At 44.8% G+C, this 22,511-nt stretch overlaps 1 protein-coding gene across 1 annotated transcript in view; it reads right to left on the bottom strand.

The window, feature by feature from the left end:
* Nucleotides 1-403: 403 nt before the first annotated feature.
* Nucleotides 404-22,511, bottom strand: part of SIAH3 (siah E3 ubiquitin protein ligase family member 3) — a 51,335-nt gene continuing 29,227 nt past the window's right edge. The window contains exon 2 of the mRNA XM_009880983.1: nt 404-1,080. Within this exon, the coding sequence (XP_009879285.1) occupies nt 487-1,080 (594 nt within the window). The 3' untranslated portion in view covers nt 404-486. The remainder of the gene's footprint in view (nt 1,081-22,511) is intronic.

Below are 22,511 nucleotides of genomic sequence, written 5' to 3'. Positions count from 1 at the left end.
AGCTCTCCGGGGCTTGGTCATGACCACAGTGTATGAATTAAATCACTATTGCTAATATGGAAACCTGGATGCTCTTGTCCCTTATTGGAATACTTTACCTTTTACCAGGCACAGAGGCCTCCTTAATACCAGGCAATTAGGCAGACAATGAGGGAAAGACATTTGCATAGCATGCTTAGACCAGAGGTTTCAATGAGTCACCCTGGGCTGTGTTTCCAGGAGAAAGCTGTTGTTTCCAGTGTTACTGGAAGGCGACAATAAATTGATTAGCCTCTTTAAAATTTCTCATAAAATTGTATTAACAAAATGGTAAATACATTACACAGAGACCGTAACCACAGAATGTTTACATAATGCCCACTGTGGATGAGTACTAAATACCATAAAAGACCTGAGACCCCCCCGAAAAGTCCGCAAGTTCTGGCTCTCACAAGGCAGCTAGAGCACCATTGTTTCTCCTCCTCCTCCTCTTCTTCTTCCTCCCCCTCACATTTCATCTTCGGTGTTGTGAACTTTGCTGGTGGTTATTGCAATTCCTATCGCTAGACTTCCGTTGTCAGAAAAGAGCTGAGCCAGGGAAGTGTTCAGCACAAGGCAATCCCCATCAGAAATGACAGAGTCAACACACTCCAGGACCGACCTGGGGGTCGCCTCCCACTTAAGGCGCCTCTGGTTCCTGTTGAGCTCAAGCCGGTAGGTGAAGTTGTCGGCTTGGGTTGGCGTACCGATAAGCATCATCGTAGCGAAGAACTGGGGATGGCCTTCATACTTCTCCTGCTTCCTGAGGACCAGTAAAAACTGGTGGCCAAGGCAAGAGTGCATGATGATCCAGTCTGTGGGTGCAGGCAGGTGCATGTCCGTGGCCAGGAAGACAATCTCTGCCCCCTGAAGGATGTTGATGCGGTGGGTCTGCCTCAGGTGGGACACCACAACCTCCAGGTGCCCTTCCCATGGGCAGGAGAAGAGTGGGCACGTGCAGGGAACCAGCTGGGGGTCGTGTACTGCTTCGTGGTGATGGCAGGGAGGAAGGACACCTTGCTCTGTGGATGTCTGCACAGCTGCACAGCGTGTTGGTGCATACTAGAAGAGAGAAATTACAACATGATAGCAGGTGGACAAGGAACTGGTGCAGACACACAAGGTGTAGACCCTGCAGACAACAGTCAACTAATACCCCACCCAAAATAGCATCGGTGGGAATGCCAGGAACTCAGCACTGCTGAAACCAGGCTGAGATCAGGGGCAATCCAAGCCTGGATCTGCACAGCAAAAGGTGCTGGCAGTTGCCTTTTCTACAGGAGAAGAGAGAAAACACTTAAACCATGATAAGTCACCTCAAATGAAAGTGATATATGTGTTTAAAGAGAGATTTCATTAGTTTTGGGGGAAAAATCTGATTAAAAAGAAAAAAGCTCAACAAAGCAAGGACAGCATGGGGCATTTTATATAGTTAAGGCTCTTGCAGCTCAGAACAAAGAGATGAAATATGTATGGCTTTATTATTCTTTAATGAAACACACTGGCAAATACAGGCATTTCTCCTGAAACAATATGCTTTATAACACCCATAATTTGTGAAATAAAAGTCAGTTTTTATTGTATATGATGCCTTCATTTCTTTTTTTTTGTCAATGTATTTGTGCTTAATTGATGTATTCACCTCCATAAATCTTAAATGGCTCTCAAAGGTGGACGGGTGGCAAATTTAGGGCATTTTTATGCTAAAATATATATACAAGTAAATTTGGATTAAGGTAAGGCAGCTAGCTGAAAAGGCAGCAGCTCTTGCAGAAGGATTCCATGTGAGGACTAGGCAGCAAACCACTCTGCCTCTGTCAAGCGGATGTTGTTGAAGAGAAATGAGTGAGTCTTATTCAACCAAAAGTGTATCCACACGTAATGCTATTCAGGAAGACTAATGGCTCTCTGCAATAACTCTGTGAGTAGACAAACCCTAAGGCACAGGCATGCCGGTCATGATTCATCCGACCCAATTTTAAGCATTTACTTCAGCCACCCGAGACAGAAACCTGGTTACCTTGGACTGCCTCTGGAGTCAATAGAGGAAGGCACCCTTTCCCAGTGGTGGATTCAGATCCTAGCTGGAGTAATTCACCTCCTAAAGGTGGTACCAACCGCTGCCAGAGTGACTAAGGCAGTCTGTCTGTGACAGATACAATCTGTCTAGTTGTACCTACATTTTAGGTGATTAAACGTAGGACGACAATGCCTCCCTCTGAATTCCTTTGGAGGGGTTTGTAAGGAGTGTAAGAATTAGAAGTACGTGTGTGTACATATATACATATGTACATCTTGCTTTAACATAGGTTTTAGGAAGGTTGATGTAATTCCCCAGATACTGGCCCATATCTGCTTTTTTAAAACATATGTATGTACCCAAAATTGCAGGAACAACAGTACGCTTCTAACATCTAACAGTTCTTCTCGTCCATGCCACATCTAAGTCATAGCAGATGTGGGCTTTATTCAACTATTTTTGAGCAGAGATTTGTTGTAACCAGGGACAAGCATAATCATAGAATCACAGAATAGCTTGGGTTGGAAGGGACCTTCAAAGGTCATTTAGTCCAGCCCCCCTGCAATGAGCAGGGACATATTCAACCAGATTAGGTTGCTCAGAGCCCCGTCCAACCTGACCTTGAATGTTTCCAGGGATGGGGCACCTGCCACCTCTCAGGGCAACCTGTTCCAGTGTTCCACCACCCTCATTGTAAAAAATATCTTCCCTCTATCTCGTCTGAATCTTCCCTCTTTTAGTTTAAAACCATTACCCCTTGTCCTATCACAACAGGCCGTGCTAAAATGTCTGTTGCCAACTTTCTGCAGGCCCCCTTTAAGTACTGAAAAGCTGCAATAAAGTCTCCCTGGAGCCTTCTCTTCTCCAGGCTGAACAACCCCAACACTCTCAGCCTGTCCTCATAGGAGAGGTGTTTCAGACCCCCAATCATTTTTGTGGCTCTCCTCTGGACCTGCTCCAACATGTCCACGTCTTTCCTATGCTGAGGGCTCCAGGATAATAGATGCCAGATATGTTGCAAATGGTGCATTGTCTCATCTCTCTATGGATACCATGATGTCTTTCATTACAGCCTTGATATGAGAGTAAGTGTTGTTACCGCAAGCAGTTTTTTCCCACCGGAAGTTGAACTTTTGCTTTCCAGGATGTTTTGGAAGGCAATCTCTTGGGTCACCTCTCCCAACCCTCAGACGACCAGAGCTTCCTTGCCAACCAGATGACAAAGTCCTGGATCGCCATTCTCATTTTGTCAGTAGCTGCCAAGGGATGTGACCAGCAGAGCAGGGTTGTGATTGCTGCTGCTCTGAAATTCATAGTTCTTCCCAAGGCACTGGGTGTCAAAGGGAGCTGTTTCTTCTTCCTCTAACATTTAATATGAAGAATAATTGACTATTTAAGCCCTATTATTGAACCTTGAAGCTTCTTCTTTGGAGAATTATTTCAATAGTTCTGTTCTACTTTTCCCTTCCTCGTATTTTATTTGTTTTGCTGTATAAAATTCAAGAATACAAACTTTCCAAGAAGATAATGAATTGAGGACAGATAAATGACTATCATTGTCTGGGAAATAAAATAGGTCATTATAAACTAATCGAGGTTTGTGGCTTTAGCTGCTTGCTTATCGCAGTGGGATAGCTGGTTCACACTTAATTCTACATTAATTTTTGCATCCCATTAGGATGAAAGTTATGGTTAATTTAAACTCTTTTTGGTGAAGGAGGCTACTGCAATGGCAGATCATAAAAGCCTTTTAAAAAAATCCCTGAAATGCTAATTGCCTCATAAAATGAATTTTAATCTCCCAATCTAATACAGTGGGTGTGAGCAATTACTTTCTCTCACCAAACTGTTAATGCAACATTAGTGATTATACTAATTAAAACTAATGAACTCATACTCACATGCTGATAAACCTCTCAACCACTCGACAAGTTCCAGCCTTCTATCAGTTTTATTTAACTCCTCTTTAGGAAGATGAATCTTAAATTAACCTCTTGAATAACATTCAAAATTAGGTTTTGAAATGTGAAGCTTTATAGACTGTGTATAATTCCTCTCCAAAGATTACCAGAGTCAGAGAAACCATTTCCACTGAGGTTGTAATTGAATTTAGAAATGCATTCTCCTAATTTGATAAGCATGGAGAGCAACGGTAGCTCATCCATCTAAACTGTATCCAAGGTAAGAAAATACGAGTATCTCCAAAAATCACTTTATGACAAGCATGTTTCTATGGCTCAGGAACTGGAAAAATAAATTATGATGAGCAATTTATTCAATGTATCTTTCTTCTTTCCTTCATTTGCGATTTGTTTTGTGTGTGTGCGCAAAAAATTGAAATTTCCCTTTTACATCTCACATTTTTGAAACATTTCCATGAATCACTTCAGTAAAGGATTTTTGGCCTGACTTTGCTCCGTTCAGGTTTATTGAAAATTCTGGAAATCCAGCACAAACCACATGATCTATTTTTATTCTCTGACTAGGTGAGAATCATCCTCAAAATCTAGTTTCTGAATTATTCAACATTCCTGATTCTAAATTCTAAATTCTGAAATATTCTTTGGGAAATGTTTAAAAATTCTCTGTATCTGAAAAAAAGTCTCACAGAAAACTATTATTTTACTTTTACTTTTGAGGTATAACTGTAACTATTGGGGTTCCGGTGCCCTTGTTGGTCTTTCATATGGCTGTGAATCAAACCTCTAAAACTGAAATGCAAAATGGGCACAAAATGGTCACCTTGAGTGCATTTAAATGATTGAATAAATATTTATGAACATTTTTTCCATGTTTAATCTGCTCCAGTATTTACTTTCTGTCATTTATTGCCTGATTATCTAATAAAATTAGGTTTATTACATTGTTGTCTCAGTTCAGTATTATTCTCAATTATCTTTTAGCGTGTTGGCCAATTTCAGTCAAATTTACCTGTGTAAGAGAAGTCTCAAAGGCTTTAATTTTCAACTAGTTTTGTGGGAAGAGGCAACAGGGTAGACAAGTCTGACCCTTTCGCATCTCCAGGGAGGAACTGCTTGCCACATGGGCAATATTACATTGTCAGATAGGAGAAAACCTAAACAACAGCAGTTTGAAACCAAATGTATTATCAACACCGGAGAACCCACATGAGACAGTGTCTTTATGAACAGGAGAAAAGGCTTCAGCCAGAGTGCTCCTCATTAGATGCAAGATAATCCCACCGCGAGACACCAAACCGCAGGAAACCAGGCTCTGCTGCTCACGGAAAAATTTCTTTTTAATGATGCAGCTTATTACAGTGTAATTCTCTTTAAGAACAAGTCATTTGGCAAAGAGTAATTTATAAGCACATGGTGCTTTTCTAATGAAAGAAAAAAAATAAGAAAGGTTATATTTGGACCTGGGACACAGGGCCTCTGGGTCCTGTCCAAGCCTTTCTACAGGCTTTCTGCTAAAAATGCAACAAACCGCTCTAGGTGTGACTCATCTGTTCTAACTTTGATGTCTGATGAGTAGGTGGCTAACTCTGAAGAACATCAGCTCCTTTTACAGCCCATGCAGAGCTGCAGAGTGCAATTCACTTCATCTCAAGGAATGCTGAAGGAACATCCCTTCAGACACTGCTCTCTACATGCAGCCAGGACCAAACCCATCCTCGGGGCAGACCCACAAAGGTTTTATAGGTTTCTAGACAAGGAGCAGAACGGTGCCCCTATTTGTGTCACGAGACAGCTGTACCACTGCGGGCTTCTCCTGCTGTACTGGAGACACACAGTCGGTGGGGAGAGAAATGGATGCCTGTTCACACAAGGGTGTAAATCTGGGGCTCCCTACCACCAGTACACCTCTAGTCATCAGTGACTTGATACAAAATCCAGGGGAAGGTTGAAGGATAGATCCAAGAGGTAGAGATGTCCAAGAGATAGAGAAGACACAAGCATATCTCTTGAGTCTGCAGCTGCAAAGCTGAGGGACCCACCCAGGAGAGAGGGTTTTGGTACTGCTCCTCATGCTCTGGGGAACCTTTTGTGTTTGACTAGCAAAGACTTTAGGTCAAGTATGGTAACAATAGTGGAAACAGAGGCCGCAACCCACGCTGCACCCTTGCTGGCTGAGCTTCTAGCCCTGTGGGGTGCAGGCACCAGCTACAACGTGACCCCTCAAGCCCTGCTTCTCTGTTGCACGTCAGCACAGCTTCAAACTGGAGAGCAAAGGTGGCTGCTGCCCTGAGCAGCCAAATACCTTGCAATTAAGGTCCTGACTTGTTCAATGCAAACCCATCAGGATACGGGAGGATTCAATCCAGTACTCCCACCCCACAGGAGAAGACCCAGACCCTGATGATCTGGAGTGAAAGGAGGGCGCATAGCACTGCTGCATTGTAGAAGTATAAACGCTGCTCAGGTCTTCAGAGTGAAGGTTAATTGTCACCTTTCTGCACTTTCCAGTCCCCAGTGTTATACTGGGAGCTTGGATGCCTCATTCCAATTTTTATAATTATAATGCACATAATGTGCAAAAAACCAGCCTTTTACATGCCTATGAACAGTGCAGCGTGTGCCGAGAACATCCCAGGGAGTGAGAACAAGGACTCATTTGCTGCCTGGTCAATAAGGGTTTCTGACAGCAAAGCAGGTGCTGTGAATAATCATCTTTTTCTATACACTTCACACCTGTGTTGCTGCATTTTATCCAGTGATCACACACAACTTTTCAAACACTCATTAATTCACCCATGGGCTGGGCTGTTTGCTCGGGGAAGTCAGTGGTGTTGTCTGATGGCCGACACGGCAGAGCTTCTGAGCAGGGTCACACAGAAAAGGGTAGAGATGAAAACAAAGCCATTGGACACACCAGCCAGCCTGAACCAGCAGAGAGTGCTCCCTCTCCACCACAGTCCAGTTTTAGCACACCTTGAGACACTGCTACCTAATCTTCCTCCCAAGGGGAAACCTGTGTCTGCTCCTTCTGTGGATCCAAACTCTTTCCTCCTCAGCCACAGATTTCTTGGCTGGGTAACAGGGGACTTGGCACAGGAGCCGTGCGTGTTTGCAGCAGCACATCATCTCCTTCGGTGGGAGGCAGGGATTGAGAGGGGCTGCGCTCACCCACCGTGTTACAAACCCACCACCCATGCTAACGCCGCCTCCTGCTACGGCTGACGCCACTCTGAGATCCAGTTCCCTATTTTGTACAACTTTGTACAACTTAGGTTGCTTGGGATAACACCTGATTCAGGCTGACTTTAAAATATGTATTAAATGCATGCTTACACAAACACACATATATGTATTTATATAGAGACTCATAACACAGGGCTGTTTCAAATGTTTCTAAGAATAACACCATGGGGAAAATGCACTGTTTTGTCCAGGTTAAACTATTGTGATAACTTTTTTTTATTTATAAAATGGTGGGACCTGGGGGGATGGAAGCCCATGCGTTTTGATGATAAGCTTATTTGTGCTGTCCTTGTGAAAATAGTCCCAAATTTCAGATTGCTTTTTTTTTTTTTTTAAACTGCCACTGAGAAGAGTTAATTTTGTTGTGTATTTTTTCTTCTGCGAGGCTCATTGCTGTGGCTGTCTCTGTGCATCACAGGCATCTATTAGTTGATATCTATAGTGTTGAGCTGAAGTACAACAGCAGTATTATTTTCCAGTTTAGAGTGAAGGAATTTAGGCACGGAGAGATTAAAGATCCAAGATTATTGAGCATATTTTGTTGCCTGGCTTATATCACACAGCTCCTGATTTTTCATAGTAAAATTGCCGCCTACAGTGCTTGATATTTTCAAAATCCAGACTCCATTAACCTCAGATGCAGCTACAAATGACTAAACTATCCGCAAATCAGGTATAAGACTTTAGGTTGAGCAACTTGGGAGCAGAGATCAACTGACTAGAAGCCATCCATGAACAGCTTGCTACTGTAAATGACTCTCCAGTATCACACAGGGCTTTATCTCCTCCATCACCTTATGTGTGACAAGGGACAACATGGGATGAGGTCAGCCTGTAGGTAGGTAAGCAACCTGGAAACGTGCCACGAGGACTTGGTGGACTTTTGGCTTTAACCTCAGACTTCTGCAGGCAAGGAGGAACCTAGGCCTGCAGCTTTGGGATGCTTTGGGTGAGAGCTCCATGGCGACTTTCAGGCTTTCTGTTGAAACAAATTGACATTTTCTTTGTCAGTGAAATGTGCCATTTATTCAGTTTTCTTACTGTCTTCCTCCTCTTCCTTGGCTTCTCAGGGTCTGATTGCTTTTTCTCATCTGTATGGAAACTGCCTCCAATAATTTTCTAATTCTCAGCTTCTTTCTGCCTCATAAAAGCTTTGCCACCCACTAACATCCACCTCCATGTTACTTACACCCACCACACAGGGACAGATGCTTAAAAGAACTATAAAGGTGACATGAAGAAACTAGTGAGTCTTTTAATCCTGGTCTTCATTTAATTTCTCTTCTGCTATTTTTTAGTATGCTAATGAGATTTTGTAAATCTCTCAGATGAAAGAAAAGAGAAGGAAGGAGAAAAAAACCCAACCCTCAACCTATTTTGTGAAAAGCTGTACTTCTATATCTGAAATTAAGAAGTCCAAGCCAGGACTCATGTTGGGGATTTATTTAAAATTTTAATTACACAAAATCCTATTCATTATGAATGCATCAGTTGAATTTCTTAAGTACTGAATATTAGTTGCAGCTCTGGCAGTGGAAGGATTTGTTTTCCCTACTATCAAATGGCAGCAAGAGGACAACTTCAAGCTCATTTTGCTAATCTCACTTTGGAACATAATCAGGCGTGAATTGGTGACACAGTGCAGGGGATGTGTTAATGGCTGTCCTCGTGCTAATTACACACCTCTGAGTATGCAAAGAAAATGCTGCTTTAGTACATGTCCGCACTGTAGCACCACACTTCTCTGTATCAGAGGACCCTGAATTTTAGATGAGGCCACATATTTTCAGAGGTATTTTGGAAAAAAAGAAAATGTTTTTTATTTTGTCGCAGTTATAGATGTAGCAAAAATATGTTACAGAATTTTAAACGTATCCCAGATGGAAAGAGAGATATTCTTAAATTAAAATCCCTTGCTTGCTTTTCAAAAATCAGGGTTTTCGGCATAAACTGTCATGCAGTCTTGAAGTGCCAGCAAAAAATATCAAGAAATTTGACATTCTTCAATATATTGAAAACAATGTAATTATAATGAAATATAAACAGGATCCATACTGAAGTGTTTCAGTCTCATAGATGCTTTCTGAGAGACACCCAGGTGTAGACACCAGCAGGATGGAGCAAGGTCATGCTCTCCAGTTGTTCTGCTTTAAAATCAAGTTTGATGGACCATTCCCAGCCCAGGTGGGAGGACACCAAAACTTCATGTGTTTCAGACTGAAGGGAGATGTACCACCTTGCTGACCCTCAACCAAAGCTGCGGATGGGTCATGGACACCCAGACAAATGATCCCAGTTTGGCTGCTGTGTTTGCTGCATCCTACCTGAGATCACTTTCTGTGCTTTCTTTGAGAAATAAAATACATTGAATAGATACAAGCAAAACCATGCACATGGGCAATTTCTGTGGAGCATTATTTGCTAGCCAAAATATATAAAAGTATAGAGATGAAATGGACGAAATGGAAGCATCTGGACCTGTGGAGGTCTGGCAGTTAGGCAAGTTGATATACATCACCTGATCTGGGGTAATTGCCCTGTGCCTGATCCAAGGGCTTAACTGAGGATGAATCTTAGCTTTAAGATCTGTAACAACGGAAAAAAGGCATCCTGGCTTTGAGTAAAGACAGTATGAGACCACAACTGTAGGAATGCATAGAACTGGACACGCACATAGCGTCTGGAACATCCTTGCTCAGTGCAGGTTTGTCCTGCACCCACGCTCACTACCATCACCCATGTTGCCTTTCTTCTACTCGGTTACCCCTGACAGAAACATTGGCTTCCCAGAAATTTTCAAGGGCTTTTAAAACCGAGGATTGTAAGGCACTGGAACAGGTTGTCCAGAGAGGTTGTTGAGGCCCCATCCCTGGAGGTGTTCAAGGCCAGGCTGGACGTGCCCTTGGGAAACCTGGTCTAGTTGGAGGTGTCCCTGCCTATGGCAGGGGGGTTGGAACTCGATGATCTTTAAGGTCCTTTCCAACCTAAACCATTCTATGATTCTATGAATAAAAGACAATAAACTGCTCCTGTTCCTCGAGGAGAAGCCCATGAGGGTGCTCTTTTCAGTACTGTTTAAGGCCTTTGCAGAGGCACTGAAGCAAGGAGCTGAACTGAGGGTGTTTTGGTAGAGTAGGCACTGGTGTCCCCACTGTGACTGTGGAGGGAGTGAAGGTAGACTATGCCTCTACCACAGGGAGCTTCCCTGAAGTGCATATGGCTACTGGGGACAAATCCAAACCCCAGATACTGAGTTCCAGTTACCACCAGCAACAGAGGTGGAAAGGGCTGGTAGGTCAGAAACATGGGCTTCTTCCTCTGCTGGTAGTTTAGAGATAATCTGACCATTTCCCTCTCTATTGTGGTTCTGGGGGATGATGATCCCCCTCTTGGCAGACTGCCCAGCCTTTCAGATGGGCTGTAGCCAGTACAGATACAGAAGAAAACACGCTGGAGATTGGGACATGCCCTTAGGACCTGGTTTGCTAACTGAGTTCCCTTTGCTGCATTTTAGGACTGGGCACAATTCAGTGACAACAAACCATAGTAGAGAGTATTTGCTGTTGCATTGCAACTGCTGAGGTACTGGGGCAAGGAGAAGTTTACCTTCTTCTCCTTGGACTAGAATAAGATTTCATACCTTGTTTAAGCAAGGGTGATGCCTCTAAACATCATCCCCTTGGCCACACAGAGAAAGTACCAGAAGCCAACTCATATTTTGTCAGTTCTTGCTCCAGAAGGGCAGGGTGTAACCCTCGTTTATCACCAGATCACTCATGAGGCAATGCTGGTTGTGGCTCTGGGTGATGTAGTGAACAGCACGCATAAGTAAAAAGAGATAATCCAAAATGTAAAATTATCTGAAGATTCACTTGATCCTTTATCCGCTTTGTATTTTGCATAAAGCCTGTTAAAAAAGTGCAAAACCATTATAGGCTTTAATTAAAAGCAAAGTGATAAAGTAGTTCCAGGCTGCATCTGCTCTGTCTGATAGGGGAGGCAGAGTGCACAAGAGCCCTATAGCTGACCTGTTGATTTTCTGTTTTACATTCACACTGAGGAAGAAATTAATATGGAAAAAAAAAGAAAAAAAAAAAGAAGAAATTATTGCCCACTGTGCTCATAAACTTTCCAGTTCAGACTGGCTTTAATAACTCATCATCCAATATTCATTTACAAGTTACTACAGTAACAGCACGTCTCCAAGAGGAGCAGATTTGCTGGTGTCATCTGAGATAATTAGACCAAATCCACCCCGAGATAATCGAAATGCTTCCCTTCCATCAGGCAACCTCCAGCTATCACAATTATATGACATTTAACTTTACTAAATGCTCTTTTAGGAACGCATCCTGGGAGTGCCAAAGGACAGCACAAACATTAATGGTCTGCTGGAAGGAGAGAAGGGATGACGTGGTGATTGTTGAGCGGGCCTGCAACGTCTCTTGGTGGGACTCATCTCCAATCCCATCCACATACACTCACCAGCCAAGGATTTGCTCTATAGTCTGACACATTGCTCTTACCACTGGCATAGGATAATGCACAATTAAGTCTATGCCAGGCAGGTCACAGCTGAGTTTGTATCCTGGGCTGGGGCTGCATAGGTGGAGCAGGAAGAGAGAGCACAAGGCACCCAATGCTGCTGACATTGGCTCCCTGTCCTGTTTCATAGGCTGTGCCTGTGCCTGCATCTCTATAGCCATCACTATATGGGTCGGCGCAATCCCAAGCACAATTACAGGCTCGGCGGGGAATGGCTGGAGAGCAACCCTGAGGAGAAGGACCCGGGTGTGCTGATTGACCAGAAGCTCAACATGAGCCAGCAATGTGTGATTGCAGCCCAGAAGGCCAACCCTATCCTGGGCTGCATCAAAAGAAGTGTGGCCAGCAGGTCAAAGGAGGTGATCCTGCCCCTCTACTACACTCTTGTGAGACCCCACCTGGAGTACTGCATCCAGCTCTGGAGTCCCCAACATAAGAAGGACATGGACCTGCTGGAGCGTGTCCAGAGGAGAGCCACGAGGATGATCCGAGGGCTGGAGCACCTCTCCTATGAGGAGAGGCTGAAAGAGTGGGGGCTGTTCAGCCTGGAGAAGAGAAGGCTCCGGGGAGACCTTATTGCGGCCTTCCAGTACCTAAAGGGGGCCTCCAGGAGAGCTGGGGAAGGACTTTTCACTAGGGCATGTAGTGATAGGATGAGGGGGAGTGGCTTTAAACTGGAAGAGGGCAGGTTTAGATTAAACATTAGGAAGAAATTTTTACTTTAAGGGTTGTAAGGCACTGGAACAGGTTGCCCAGAGAGGCTGTTGAGGCCCCATCCCTGGAGGTGTTCAAGGCCGGGCAGGATGTGGCCTTGGGCAACCTGGTCTAGTGGGAGGTGTCCCTGCCTATGGCAGGGGGGGTGGGACTCGATGATCTTCAAGGTCCTTTCCAACCTATACCATTCTATGATTATATGATCATTGAGCAACATATCAGCCATAAGATACAGCTCACAGAATCACAGAAAATAGAAGTTTTTCTACCTGAAGTATTTTCTTCTGGAAATCTTACAGTATTTTGTCCTTTTTTTTAATTTTCATATCAAAACTATCACAGAATCACAGAATCTCCTAGATTGGAAAAGACCTATAAGACCGTCTAGTCCAATCATTAACCTAACACTGACAAGCCCACCACTAAACCATGTCCCTGAGCACTATATCTACACCACCCTTAAATACCTCCAGGGATGGAGACTCCACCACTGCCCTGGGTAACACGTTCCAATGCGTGATGACCCTTTCAGTAAAGAAATTCTTCCTAATATCCACTCTAAACTTCCATTGGTGCAACTTGAGGATGTTTCCTCTTGTTCTGTCACCTGTTACTTGATAGAACAGGTTGGCTCCCACCTCTCTGCAACCTCCTTTCAGATAGTTGTCAGGTGCGATAAGGTCTCCCCTGAGCCTCCTTTTCTCCAGGCTAAACAACCCCAGTGCCCTTAGCTGCTCCTCATTTTCGGTTAGGACTTTCTCCTGAGAACTCTGTCTGGAGAAATAAGCAAGAGTGTCTTAAAATCACCTTTACCTCGCTCCTGCTGAGGCACCGCTGGTACTGGTGAGCGACGGGCATCTCAAACCTGTCCACAATGGACGTGTGTGGTGGAGGTCATGTGCAGGGTTGGGGAGCATTAGGAAGTGAAGAGGGGAAAACAAACTGTGCCAGGCTCGGAGTAACTCTCCTTTCCCTTCATGTCCCTGCCCCTTCTCCATTACTGACCCAGACCTGAGCTTTCAGCTTGGACTTGCTCTGTGTACCTGCAATGTGAATGTGGCATTGAATGAAAAATCTCCCTGTTACAAGACAATCCAAAATTCGTCATTATTCCACTGTCAGCTGAAAGCGTGGCTTGAGTTTGTGCAGTCAGTCTTAAGGAAGGGGAAAAAATGCAAAACAATCCAGAAAACCAATGTGAGCCATTGCCTTTGGGCACGAAAAACAAACTGCAAGTCTGGGGAATTTTTTTACAGTTTGTGTAATGTATGCTGCTGTTTCATTGATATATTCTTTGCAGTAAGGATAGGGACATTTCTGTGGCTTGTGTCACAAATACTTCTTAGCATTTTGTGCAAATCATAGCCTGTTCCTTCTTCCTCCCCCTCAAATTCTCAAGGAATAATTCTTCTAGAAGTTTTCTTCACATGGGGAGGATGCAGGTAGAAAGAATGAACAGAAAGGGAGGCTCAGCTTAGCCAGAGAAGATAATGTTCCACCTACAGCACGAGAATTATCTCTATTAATAGAGTGAAAGTTTAAAGGGTTTTGTGGAAGACAAAAAAAAACCCACCCAACAATGTTCTAAGTTAACATTTGTATTTATGGAAAGGTATTTATTGACAGCCTCTGAGTTTGCAGTGCTCTGCCTGCAGAAGGAGCAGAGCACAAAGCGCAACAGCATTCTTTTTTTTTTTTTTCCAACTTGTCCTGTCAAAATGCCTCAGATCTGGGACAAAATGGTCTTCGCTAGCCAGGAGAGGTTGAGTGAGTCTCCACGCTACCCCTCCTACAGCACTGCCCTTTTGCAAAGGGAATCTCCTGGTATTCCCTAGCCTGTTGGCACCTCCACTCTGAGCTTGTGTGCCACCAGCAAGAGGGAGCATAGAATCATAGAATCACAGAATAGTTGGGGTTGGAAGGGACCTTTAAAGGTCATCTAGTTCTACCCCCCTGCCATGGGCAGGGACATCTTTCAATTAGATCAAGTTGCTCAAAGCCCCATCCAACCTGACCTTGAACACCTCCAGGGATGGGGCATCCACAATTTCTCAGGATCACTTGTTCCCATGACTCACCAACCTTATCATAAAAAATGTCTTCCTTATGTCCAATCTAGACCTACCCTCTTTCAGTTTAAAACTGTTGCTGCTTGTCATGTTACTACAGGCCCTGGTAAAAAGTGACTCTCCATCTTTTTTATCAGCCCCCTTTATATATTGAAAAGCTGCAATAAGGTCTCCCTGGAGCCTTCTCTTCTCCAGGCTAAACAACCCCAACTCCCTCAGCCTTTCTTCATAGGAGAGGTGTTCCAGGCCTCTGACCATCTTTGTGGCCTTCCACTGGACCTGCTCCAACAGGTTCACGTCTTTCCTGTGCTGTGGACCCCAGGTCTGGAGGTGGACCTTCAGGTGGGGTCTCATGAGAGCAGAGGGGGAGAATCACCTCCCTCGACCTGCTGGCCATGCTTCTTTTTATACAGCCCAAGATACAATTGGCTTTCTGGGCTGCAAGTGCACATTGCTGGCTCATGTCAAATTTTTCATCCACCAGTATCCCCAAGTCCTTCTCCACAAGGCAGCTCCCAATTCATTCGCCATCCAGCATGTATTGTTGCCCTAACCCAGGTGAACTTGGTCTTGTTGAACTTCATGAGATTCACAAGGTCCCACTCCTCAAACCTGCCAAGGTCCCTTTGGGTAGCACCCTTTCCCTCAAACGAACCAACTGCTCTGCTTAGCTTGGTGTCATCTGCAAACTTGCTGAGGGTGCACTCGATCCCACTGCTTGTGTCATTGATTGAGATATTAAATAGTATTGGTCCCAGTATGGACCCTTGAGTGACACCACTTGTTACTGGTTTCCACTTGGATATTGAGCTATTGACTGTAACTCTTCAGATGCTGCCATCTAGTCAATTCCTTATCCATCTAACAGTCCATCAAACTCATTTCTCTCCAATTTAGAGGTAAGAATGTTGTGGGGGACTGTATAAAAGGCTTTACAGAAGTCCAGGTAGATGACATCCATAGTTTTCTTTGTCCACTGATGCAGTCACTCCATTGTAGAAGGCCACTAGATTAGTCTGGCATGGTTTGTCCTTGGTGAAGACATGTTGGCTGCCACTAGTCACAACGCTATCTTCCATATGTTTCAACATCTTTCAGGAGGATCTGCTCCATCATCTTACCAGGCCCTGAGGTGAGGATGACTGGTTGGATGTCACCAGTAGATGACAATGTTGTTCATGGGGAAACCATGAACAATCCAGAGGCGAGAGATCTGTCACCTAGCAGAGCTGCAGGTCCTGGAGCCTAGTTATTTTTAAAGTTGGGGAAGCTTTTGCTGGAAATCCATTGGCAGAGGCTATGCGTCTCTGGCTGCAGCACCACAGGCTCTTTCTGTTGGCTCTGGTCTCTCTGGCTCTCCATCTTAAAATTTCCTATTTCAGTGCAACTATAGCATTGGAGAAAGGGGGCAGAGGTGCCACATTTCTTATTTAAAGCAATTCTTGCACTTTAATTTTCCCCCCTCACACCCTCACTTGTCTTGTGGGAAAGTTTTATGTTTTAATTTCAGCCAGGGCCTCCCCATGCAGGTAGCTTAATGCATGTTCTTATAAACTTGTCTGGCTGTACAATACTCCGTACCTTGCACATCATAAAAGTGAATAACTGTACACTATTCTGATACACTTATGGGTTTTGAGGGTTTAAGAGTAGGGTGGATTTTTCTTTTTTTTAATTTTCAGCTTTCTGTAGAGAGATTTTTATAGAGCTTTCTATGTGACGTTATTGAACAAGATGACAGACCACTCATTTCATCACATCAAAGGCATTTCAGTCTTTCTTTCCCACGACAAACCTCTCTCCTTCTTCCCAAAGGACCACCAGGGATGGTGGCTCAGGTGGCTCAGGGATGGGACACTGAGGGAAGATCTACTCCATGTCTCTCACGCTGCAGTGTTGCCTACCTGCTCCCTGGGCCCGGGTACATGCATGCAAGAGAGGTCATGGCTCCACTGCTGAGGGCTCAGGCTGCTGAGCTCCTGGCTGCAGTCCTAGCTCCCTGTTGGGATGTCACCTGGGGTGAACAGCATGGCTTTGCTGCAACAAACTTCATGCCCCTGTGACAACTTGACTCAGTTGGGATGGGCACCATGTGCCCTTTTGGTTTTGTATAGGGCTAGGAGAGCTCTGGGCAGACCTCTGGGACCAAGTTTAACAAGCTGATGGTGTGTTTTGCGCAACCTGTCAGACCAAAGGCATGAATCACTTGTGTAGCTGCTTCAGGAGAGAGACCCACACTCCTAGGAGGAGCCACTCAAGTGTTTCTGAGACTCCACCAGCAGCTCAGTGAAGGCTGTTAGGTAACTGCAAGTCTTCATGCCCCGATCAACATAGCTTTCAGCTATCTTTAAAACTCTTCATTTCCCTTCTTTCCACCCTGTGAGAATGCAGTGATGGCTCAACCTGTAATTTCCAAATCCACAGTGAGACCACGCTAACTGAGAATAACATCTTTTAGATGCATGGGGCTTGCAAAGCCTTCAAGGAGAAAGATAGCATTACCTAGCAGAGGAAACACCTGTGACAAATGACTGGATAAATTTTGGGTGGGATTTGTCTCACCTGAATGTATATGTCTAAATGTCTAAAAGATAGACATGTTCAAATTTGAGCTACTCACCTGAAGCTCCCTTAATAATGGAGATAAGGGGTACCTCTACAGGGCAATTCATGTCCCCTATCTTGAACATCCCCAACTTCACAGAATCACAGAATCACAGAATTTTCAGAGTTGGAAGGGACCTTTAGAGATCATCTAGTCCAACTCCCCTGCTAAAGCAGGATTGCCTAGAGCACATTACTCAGGACTGCATCCAGGCGGGTCTTGAAAATCTCCAGAGAAGGGGACTCCACACCCTCCCTGGGCAGCCTGTGCCAGTGCTCTGTCACCCCAACTGTAAAGAAGTTTTTCTGTGTGTTGGAACGGAACTTCCTATGTTCCAACTTGCACCCATTGCCCCTCGTCCTGTCACTGGGAACCACCGAGAAGAGTCTGGCTCCATCCTCCTTCAACCCACCCTTTAGATATTTGTAAGCAATAATAAGGTCTCCCCTCAGCCTTCTCCAGGCTAAAGAGTCCCAGCTCTCTCAGCCTTTCCTCATAAGGGAAAGATGAAATTACTGTGCAGCACCTGTAGGAGATGTCCACTTCTCTTCCATGGCTAGAAGTGGAGCTGGGGTCACTAGCCCAGAACTGGACATCAGAGTAGAAAAGTTTCACCATGTTCAGTGCAGCAGGATAGTCACGACTCGGAGTAGCAAAGGGTGTCAGGAGACAGCTGCTGTGACTGTTTAATGGGTGATTATGAGCCGCCTATTTGCCTAATGCAGAAAATCCCTTGAGCTGACACATTTTCTTCCCAGCTAAGGGCTGGTCATCCTAATTTTCAGGCATCTAGATTTAGCAGTGAAATAAAACTAATTTACAGCTTTTGCCATTAGGAGGACAAATTTTCATCTCCTTCCTTCGGGTGAGAGGTACTATAACGAATGAATGATTACTGACCCATGATACCTATTAGAGATTGCAGTTGGGTCATCTCATTTGTTGTTTTAACACAAGAAATTAAGAGCTCTAGCAGGGCTGTCACAAAAATTGAATTGATAATGAGATGAACACTGCCTTTACCAGAGGCTCTTTCTAGAGTTACATGTGGGAAAAGCTCAGTGACGAGAGGACCTTGAGCTGTGGACCTGAATTGCGGAGCTCAGCAGGACTTTCAGCTTGCACTAGGACCTGGAAGTGCAATCGAGCTGCTGCACATCAGACTTCATACAGACAAAGGAAGAATTAGCCATGTACTTGCTTGGCCCTTTTCCCTCCATCACTGTGCACAGCTAAATTTCCCACCAAAGAGGTTTTGAACCAAAAGGGGGACAGTGTTGGGACAGTTTGCTTCCAACAGCAGCTACTGTTGCAGACTCCTGTGCTCTTAGCCTGATGTTTATTGCAGACCAGCCCCTGCTGCCAAGTGACAAAGCTGGTCTCCTTCAAAAGCATCCTCAGTACTGGGAAACCAATAGCTTTCAAGTTTTAGTAGCTTTCAAGTTCTTCAAATACTAAGAACGTGATGGATAACCTGACTGTGTGAAGGCAGAATTAGACCCCAGCAGTCCTGCAGAGTCTCAAGCTCAAGACATACATATTTGGCCTCTGCTCAGACCCTCTTGCCCCTAGACCGAGGTGGCTGTATGTCAGGCACATGTAGCTCAGCACCACAGCGCCTGTCCCGGTCTGAGACTGTGCTCCAGCTGCACCCTGGACCCTCAGATCTGCCAGACATCTCTGATCTGGTAACATTGCTCCTCCCTGACGCCTATGCTGACGCACCGGGCATTTCCCATCGTGTGACACAGTGCCCTGACACTGTCTCATGTATTGAAAGAAAGCAAATTGTAAGAATTGACTGCCACTTAATCATTAGTTGACTAGTTGTTCCTGTTTCTGACGTAACATAAGATGGAAAACTGTCCCATTGCCCTTAGTTCACAGAGGTCTGTGTAGTGCATCCACAGGCAGGCAAAGTACTCAGAGTAGTATCCTACTCTTACTTTGTGGAGTTGGGTCATATCTTTCCTCTCCACACTGGGGTTTCAGCTTAGCACCTTCAGCTGGAAGGAAATCAGAGCTATAACTTTTTCTTCTGCAGCAGAGCAGCCAAGCTGACTGCCCTGTTTTCATGGACTCAGGGAATCACAAACAGGAGACCCTGCATGGTTATAGTGTGAAGCTATACGGCAAGACGTGCTTCAGATTTAAACCATAGCCCAGAAGTTAAATCATCTATGAAGAACTTAATATTTTCGCTGCTTTCCTCCATCCACAGCCACTTAGACCAGTGCACTCCAGCATAGAACAGAGCTGTATGAATAGAGCTCCTCCACCGCGACAAACCAGAGCAGACCTAGTACTCACCAGCTTAGGATGCAGCTAGAATCAGCCTCTTGGAATTATTCAGGTTGGAAAAGACCTTTAAGATCATCGAGTCCAACCATAAATGTAACACTGCCAAGTCAACCACAAAACCACGTCTCTAAATGTCATATTTATACATCTTTTAAATACCTCCAGGGATGGTGACTAAACCACTTCTTCTTGTCCTATTGCCTATTACTTGGGAGAAGAGACTGACCCCCATCTCACTGCAACCTCCTTTCAGGTAGTCATAGAGAGCAATAAGGTTTCCCCTGAGCCTCCTTTTCTCCAGGCTAAACAACCCCAGTTCCCTCAGCCTGTCCTCACTTGTTCTCTAGACCTTTCACCAGCCTTCTTGGCCACCTGGGCACACTGCCGGCTCATATCCAGCTGGCTGTTGACCAACACTCCCAGGTCCTTCTCCGCCAGGCAGCTTTCCAGCCACTCTTCCCCAAGCCTGTAGCGCTGCATGGGGTTGTTGTGACCCAAGTGCAGGACTTGTGGCACTTGGCCTTGCTGAGCCTCATACCATTGGCCTCGGCCTATCGATCCAGCCTGTCCAGATCCCTCTGTAGGGCCATCCTCCCCTCAAGCAGATCAACACTCCCACCTAACTTGGTGTCATCTGCAAACTTACTGAGGGTGCATTTGATCCCCTTGTCCAGGGCATTGACAAAAATATTAAAGAGAACCGGCCCCAATACCGAGCTCTGGGGAACACCACTTGTGACTAGCTGCCAACTGGATTTAACTCCATTGACCACAATTCTTTGGGCTTGGCCACCCACACAGTTTTTTACCCAGTGAAGGGTACACTCATCCAAGCCATGAGCAGCCAGTTTCTCCGGGAGAATGCTGTGGGAAATGGTGTTAAAGGCTTTACTAAAGTCCATGTAAACAACATCCACAGCCTTTCCCTCACCCACTAAGTGGGTCACCTTGTCATAGAAGGTGATTAGGTTAGTCAAGCAGGACCTACCTTTCATCAACCCACGCTGACTAGGCCTGATCACCTGGTTGTCCTGTACGTGCCACGTGATGGCACTCAGGATGATCTGTTCCATAACTTTCCCTGGCAACGAGGTCAGACTGACAGGCCTGTAGTTCCCTGGATCCTCCTTCTGACCCTTCTTGTAGATGGGCATCACATTTGCTAACCTCCAGTCAACTGGGACCTCCCTGGTTAGCCAGGACTGCTGAAAAATGATGGAAAGAGGCTTGGTGAGCACTTCCACCAGCTCCCTCAGTACCCTCAGGTGGATCCCATCTGGTCCAATAGACCTGTATGCGTCTAGGTAGTGTAGCAGTTCACTAACCATTTCCCCTTGGATTATGGGGACTTCATTCTGCTCCACATCCCTGATTTTCAGCTCATTTTTTTACTGTTAAAGACTGAGGCAAAGAAGGCATTAACTACTACAGCTTTTTCCTCATCCTTTGTTGCTATTTTCTCCCCAACATCCAATAAAGAATGGAGGTTCTCCTTAGCCCTCCTTTTGTTGCTAATGTATTTATAGAAACATTTTTTATTGTCTTCTATGGCAGTAGCCTGATTAAGTTCTAGTTGGGCTTTGGCCCTACTAATCTTCTCCCTGCATAGCCTCACAACATCCTTGTAGTCCTCCTGAGTTGCCTGCCCCTTCTTCCAAAGATCATAAATTTTCTCTTTTTCCTTGAGTTCCAGCCAAAGCTCTCTGTTCAGCCAGGTGAGATCATTAACCTCACCCCTGCTTGAGGTCTTGTCAGCACTGGTGAAAGCAACTAACTTCAGGGCAGGCAGTGGAGAACTTGTTTCCACAGAAAGTGCTGATGCAGTTACAGTGGGAAACCACCTACTCACTTTCCATTGCTGCAGTCCCAACTCATTCATCAGAAATGCTTGCTTTGTCTTTCTGGTGGACCTGATGTTGCGAGGTCAGCGCTACAAAGTTGGACCTGCAAGTCACATCTCCATTTTGCTTCCCATGTGAGCTTTCTCCTCATTTATTTCTGCTGCCTGTTTTACACGAAGATCTGCTTAGCTTTTGGGCTTGCTCCAGCACCACTCGCTAAAATTATATCAAGTATTGATTGGTAACAGATATATTACAGGGGCAATGCTATTGAGGATACATTAAGTAAATGGAGGAGCAGGCCCATACTGCTTTATTCCTTTTACCCTGTTGCTGTTTATCAGAATGGCAATCAGCAGCAGCAGAGATGTACAGGATCTGAATCAGCCATGGCTTAAACTGGCCAGAGATCGTCCAAATTAATAGGTTATGGAGAAGACTCGGTGTTGTGTTAAATAGCTGTGGGCCTGCCGCTACTCGTGGTTACACAGTAGTTACAGGGGTGATCTTGTGAAATGAGAATGGTTCAAGGAAAAAAAACACTCGTAATTCAAGAGCCTCAGAGTTTTGGTGGTCTCCATACTGCTCAGTGTTTCATTTTCACTTATTATCACTCAATATTTTATTTCCTTCTGTGTTTAGAAAGGTGCCAAGCACTGGTGACAGTGGTAGCTGGCTACTATTTTTTAAGCCATGCAACCCAGGTGGTGAAGTAGGAAAGACAGTAAGAGAATAGGAAAGGGGAGACACAGTTGCAACTGCAGGTGATGGACATCAAGGTGATGCTGGCAGAAGATAAGAGGAAAATGAATGTTTCACACTGAGAAATTGAGGTAAAAAACAGTTTTAAGCAGCAAATTTACACTAAGATATGGAGCAAAGTAAACCACAGCTCTTTCTTAACAGTCAATTGTGAAAATGGTCATCAGTGGCACCAGTATCAACCTAAACCGACTTGCAAATGCCCTTTCCCTGGAGTTCCTTGCTATTGACCTTACACAGGTGACTGTAGTTAAAGGAATGCAGGCTGAAAAATCAGACAACACTGTAGGTGAAATAACATCAGGAATAAGTTAAACCATCTGAAAGTCCAGAGTGGCAGAGCTATAGCTAAACTTCCTTTCCAGTTCAGTCTGTCATTGTCCTGATTCTGGCATTACTTGGCTATTTCTCTCCACTGCCTGTAGGGACAGTTGAGGGTGAATAAGCCAAGCTCAGACACAGACATCTGGT

This window comes from Charadrius vociferus, unplaced genomic scaffold (assembly GCF_000708025.1).
Source record: "Charadrius vociferus isolate BGI_N301 unplaced genomic scaffold, ASM70802v2 scaffold210, whole genome shotgun sequence".
NCBI lineage: Eukaryota > Metazoa > Chordata > Aves > Charadriiformes > Charadriidae > Charadrius > Charadrius vociferus.
Note: the sequence above shows the minus strand (reverse complement) of the source record. Positions and strands in the feature narration are given on the sequence as shown.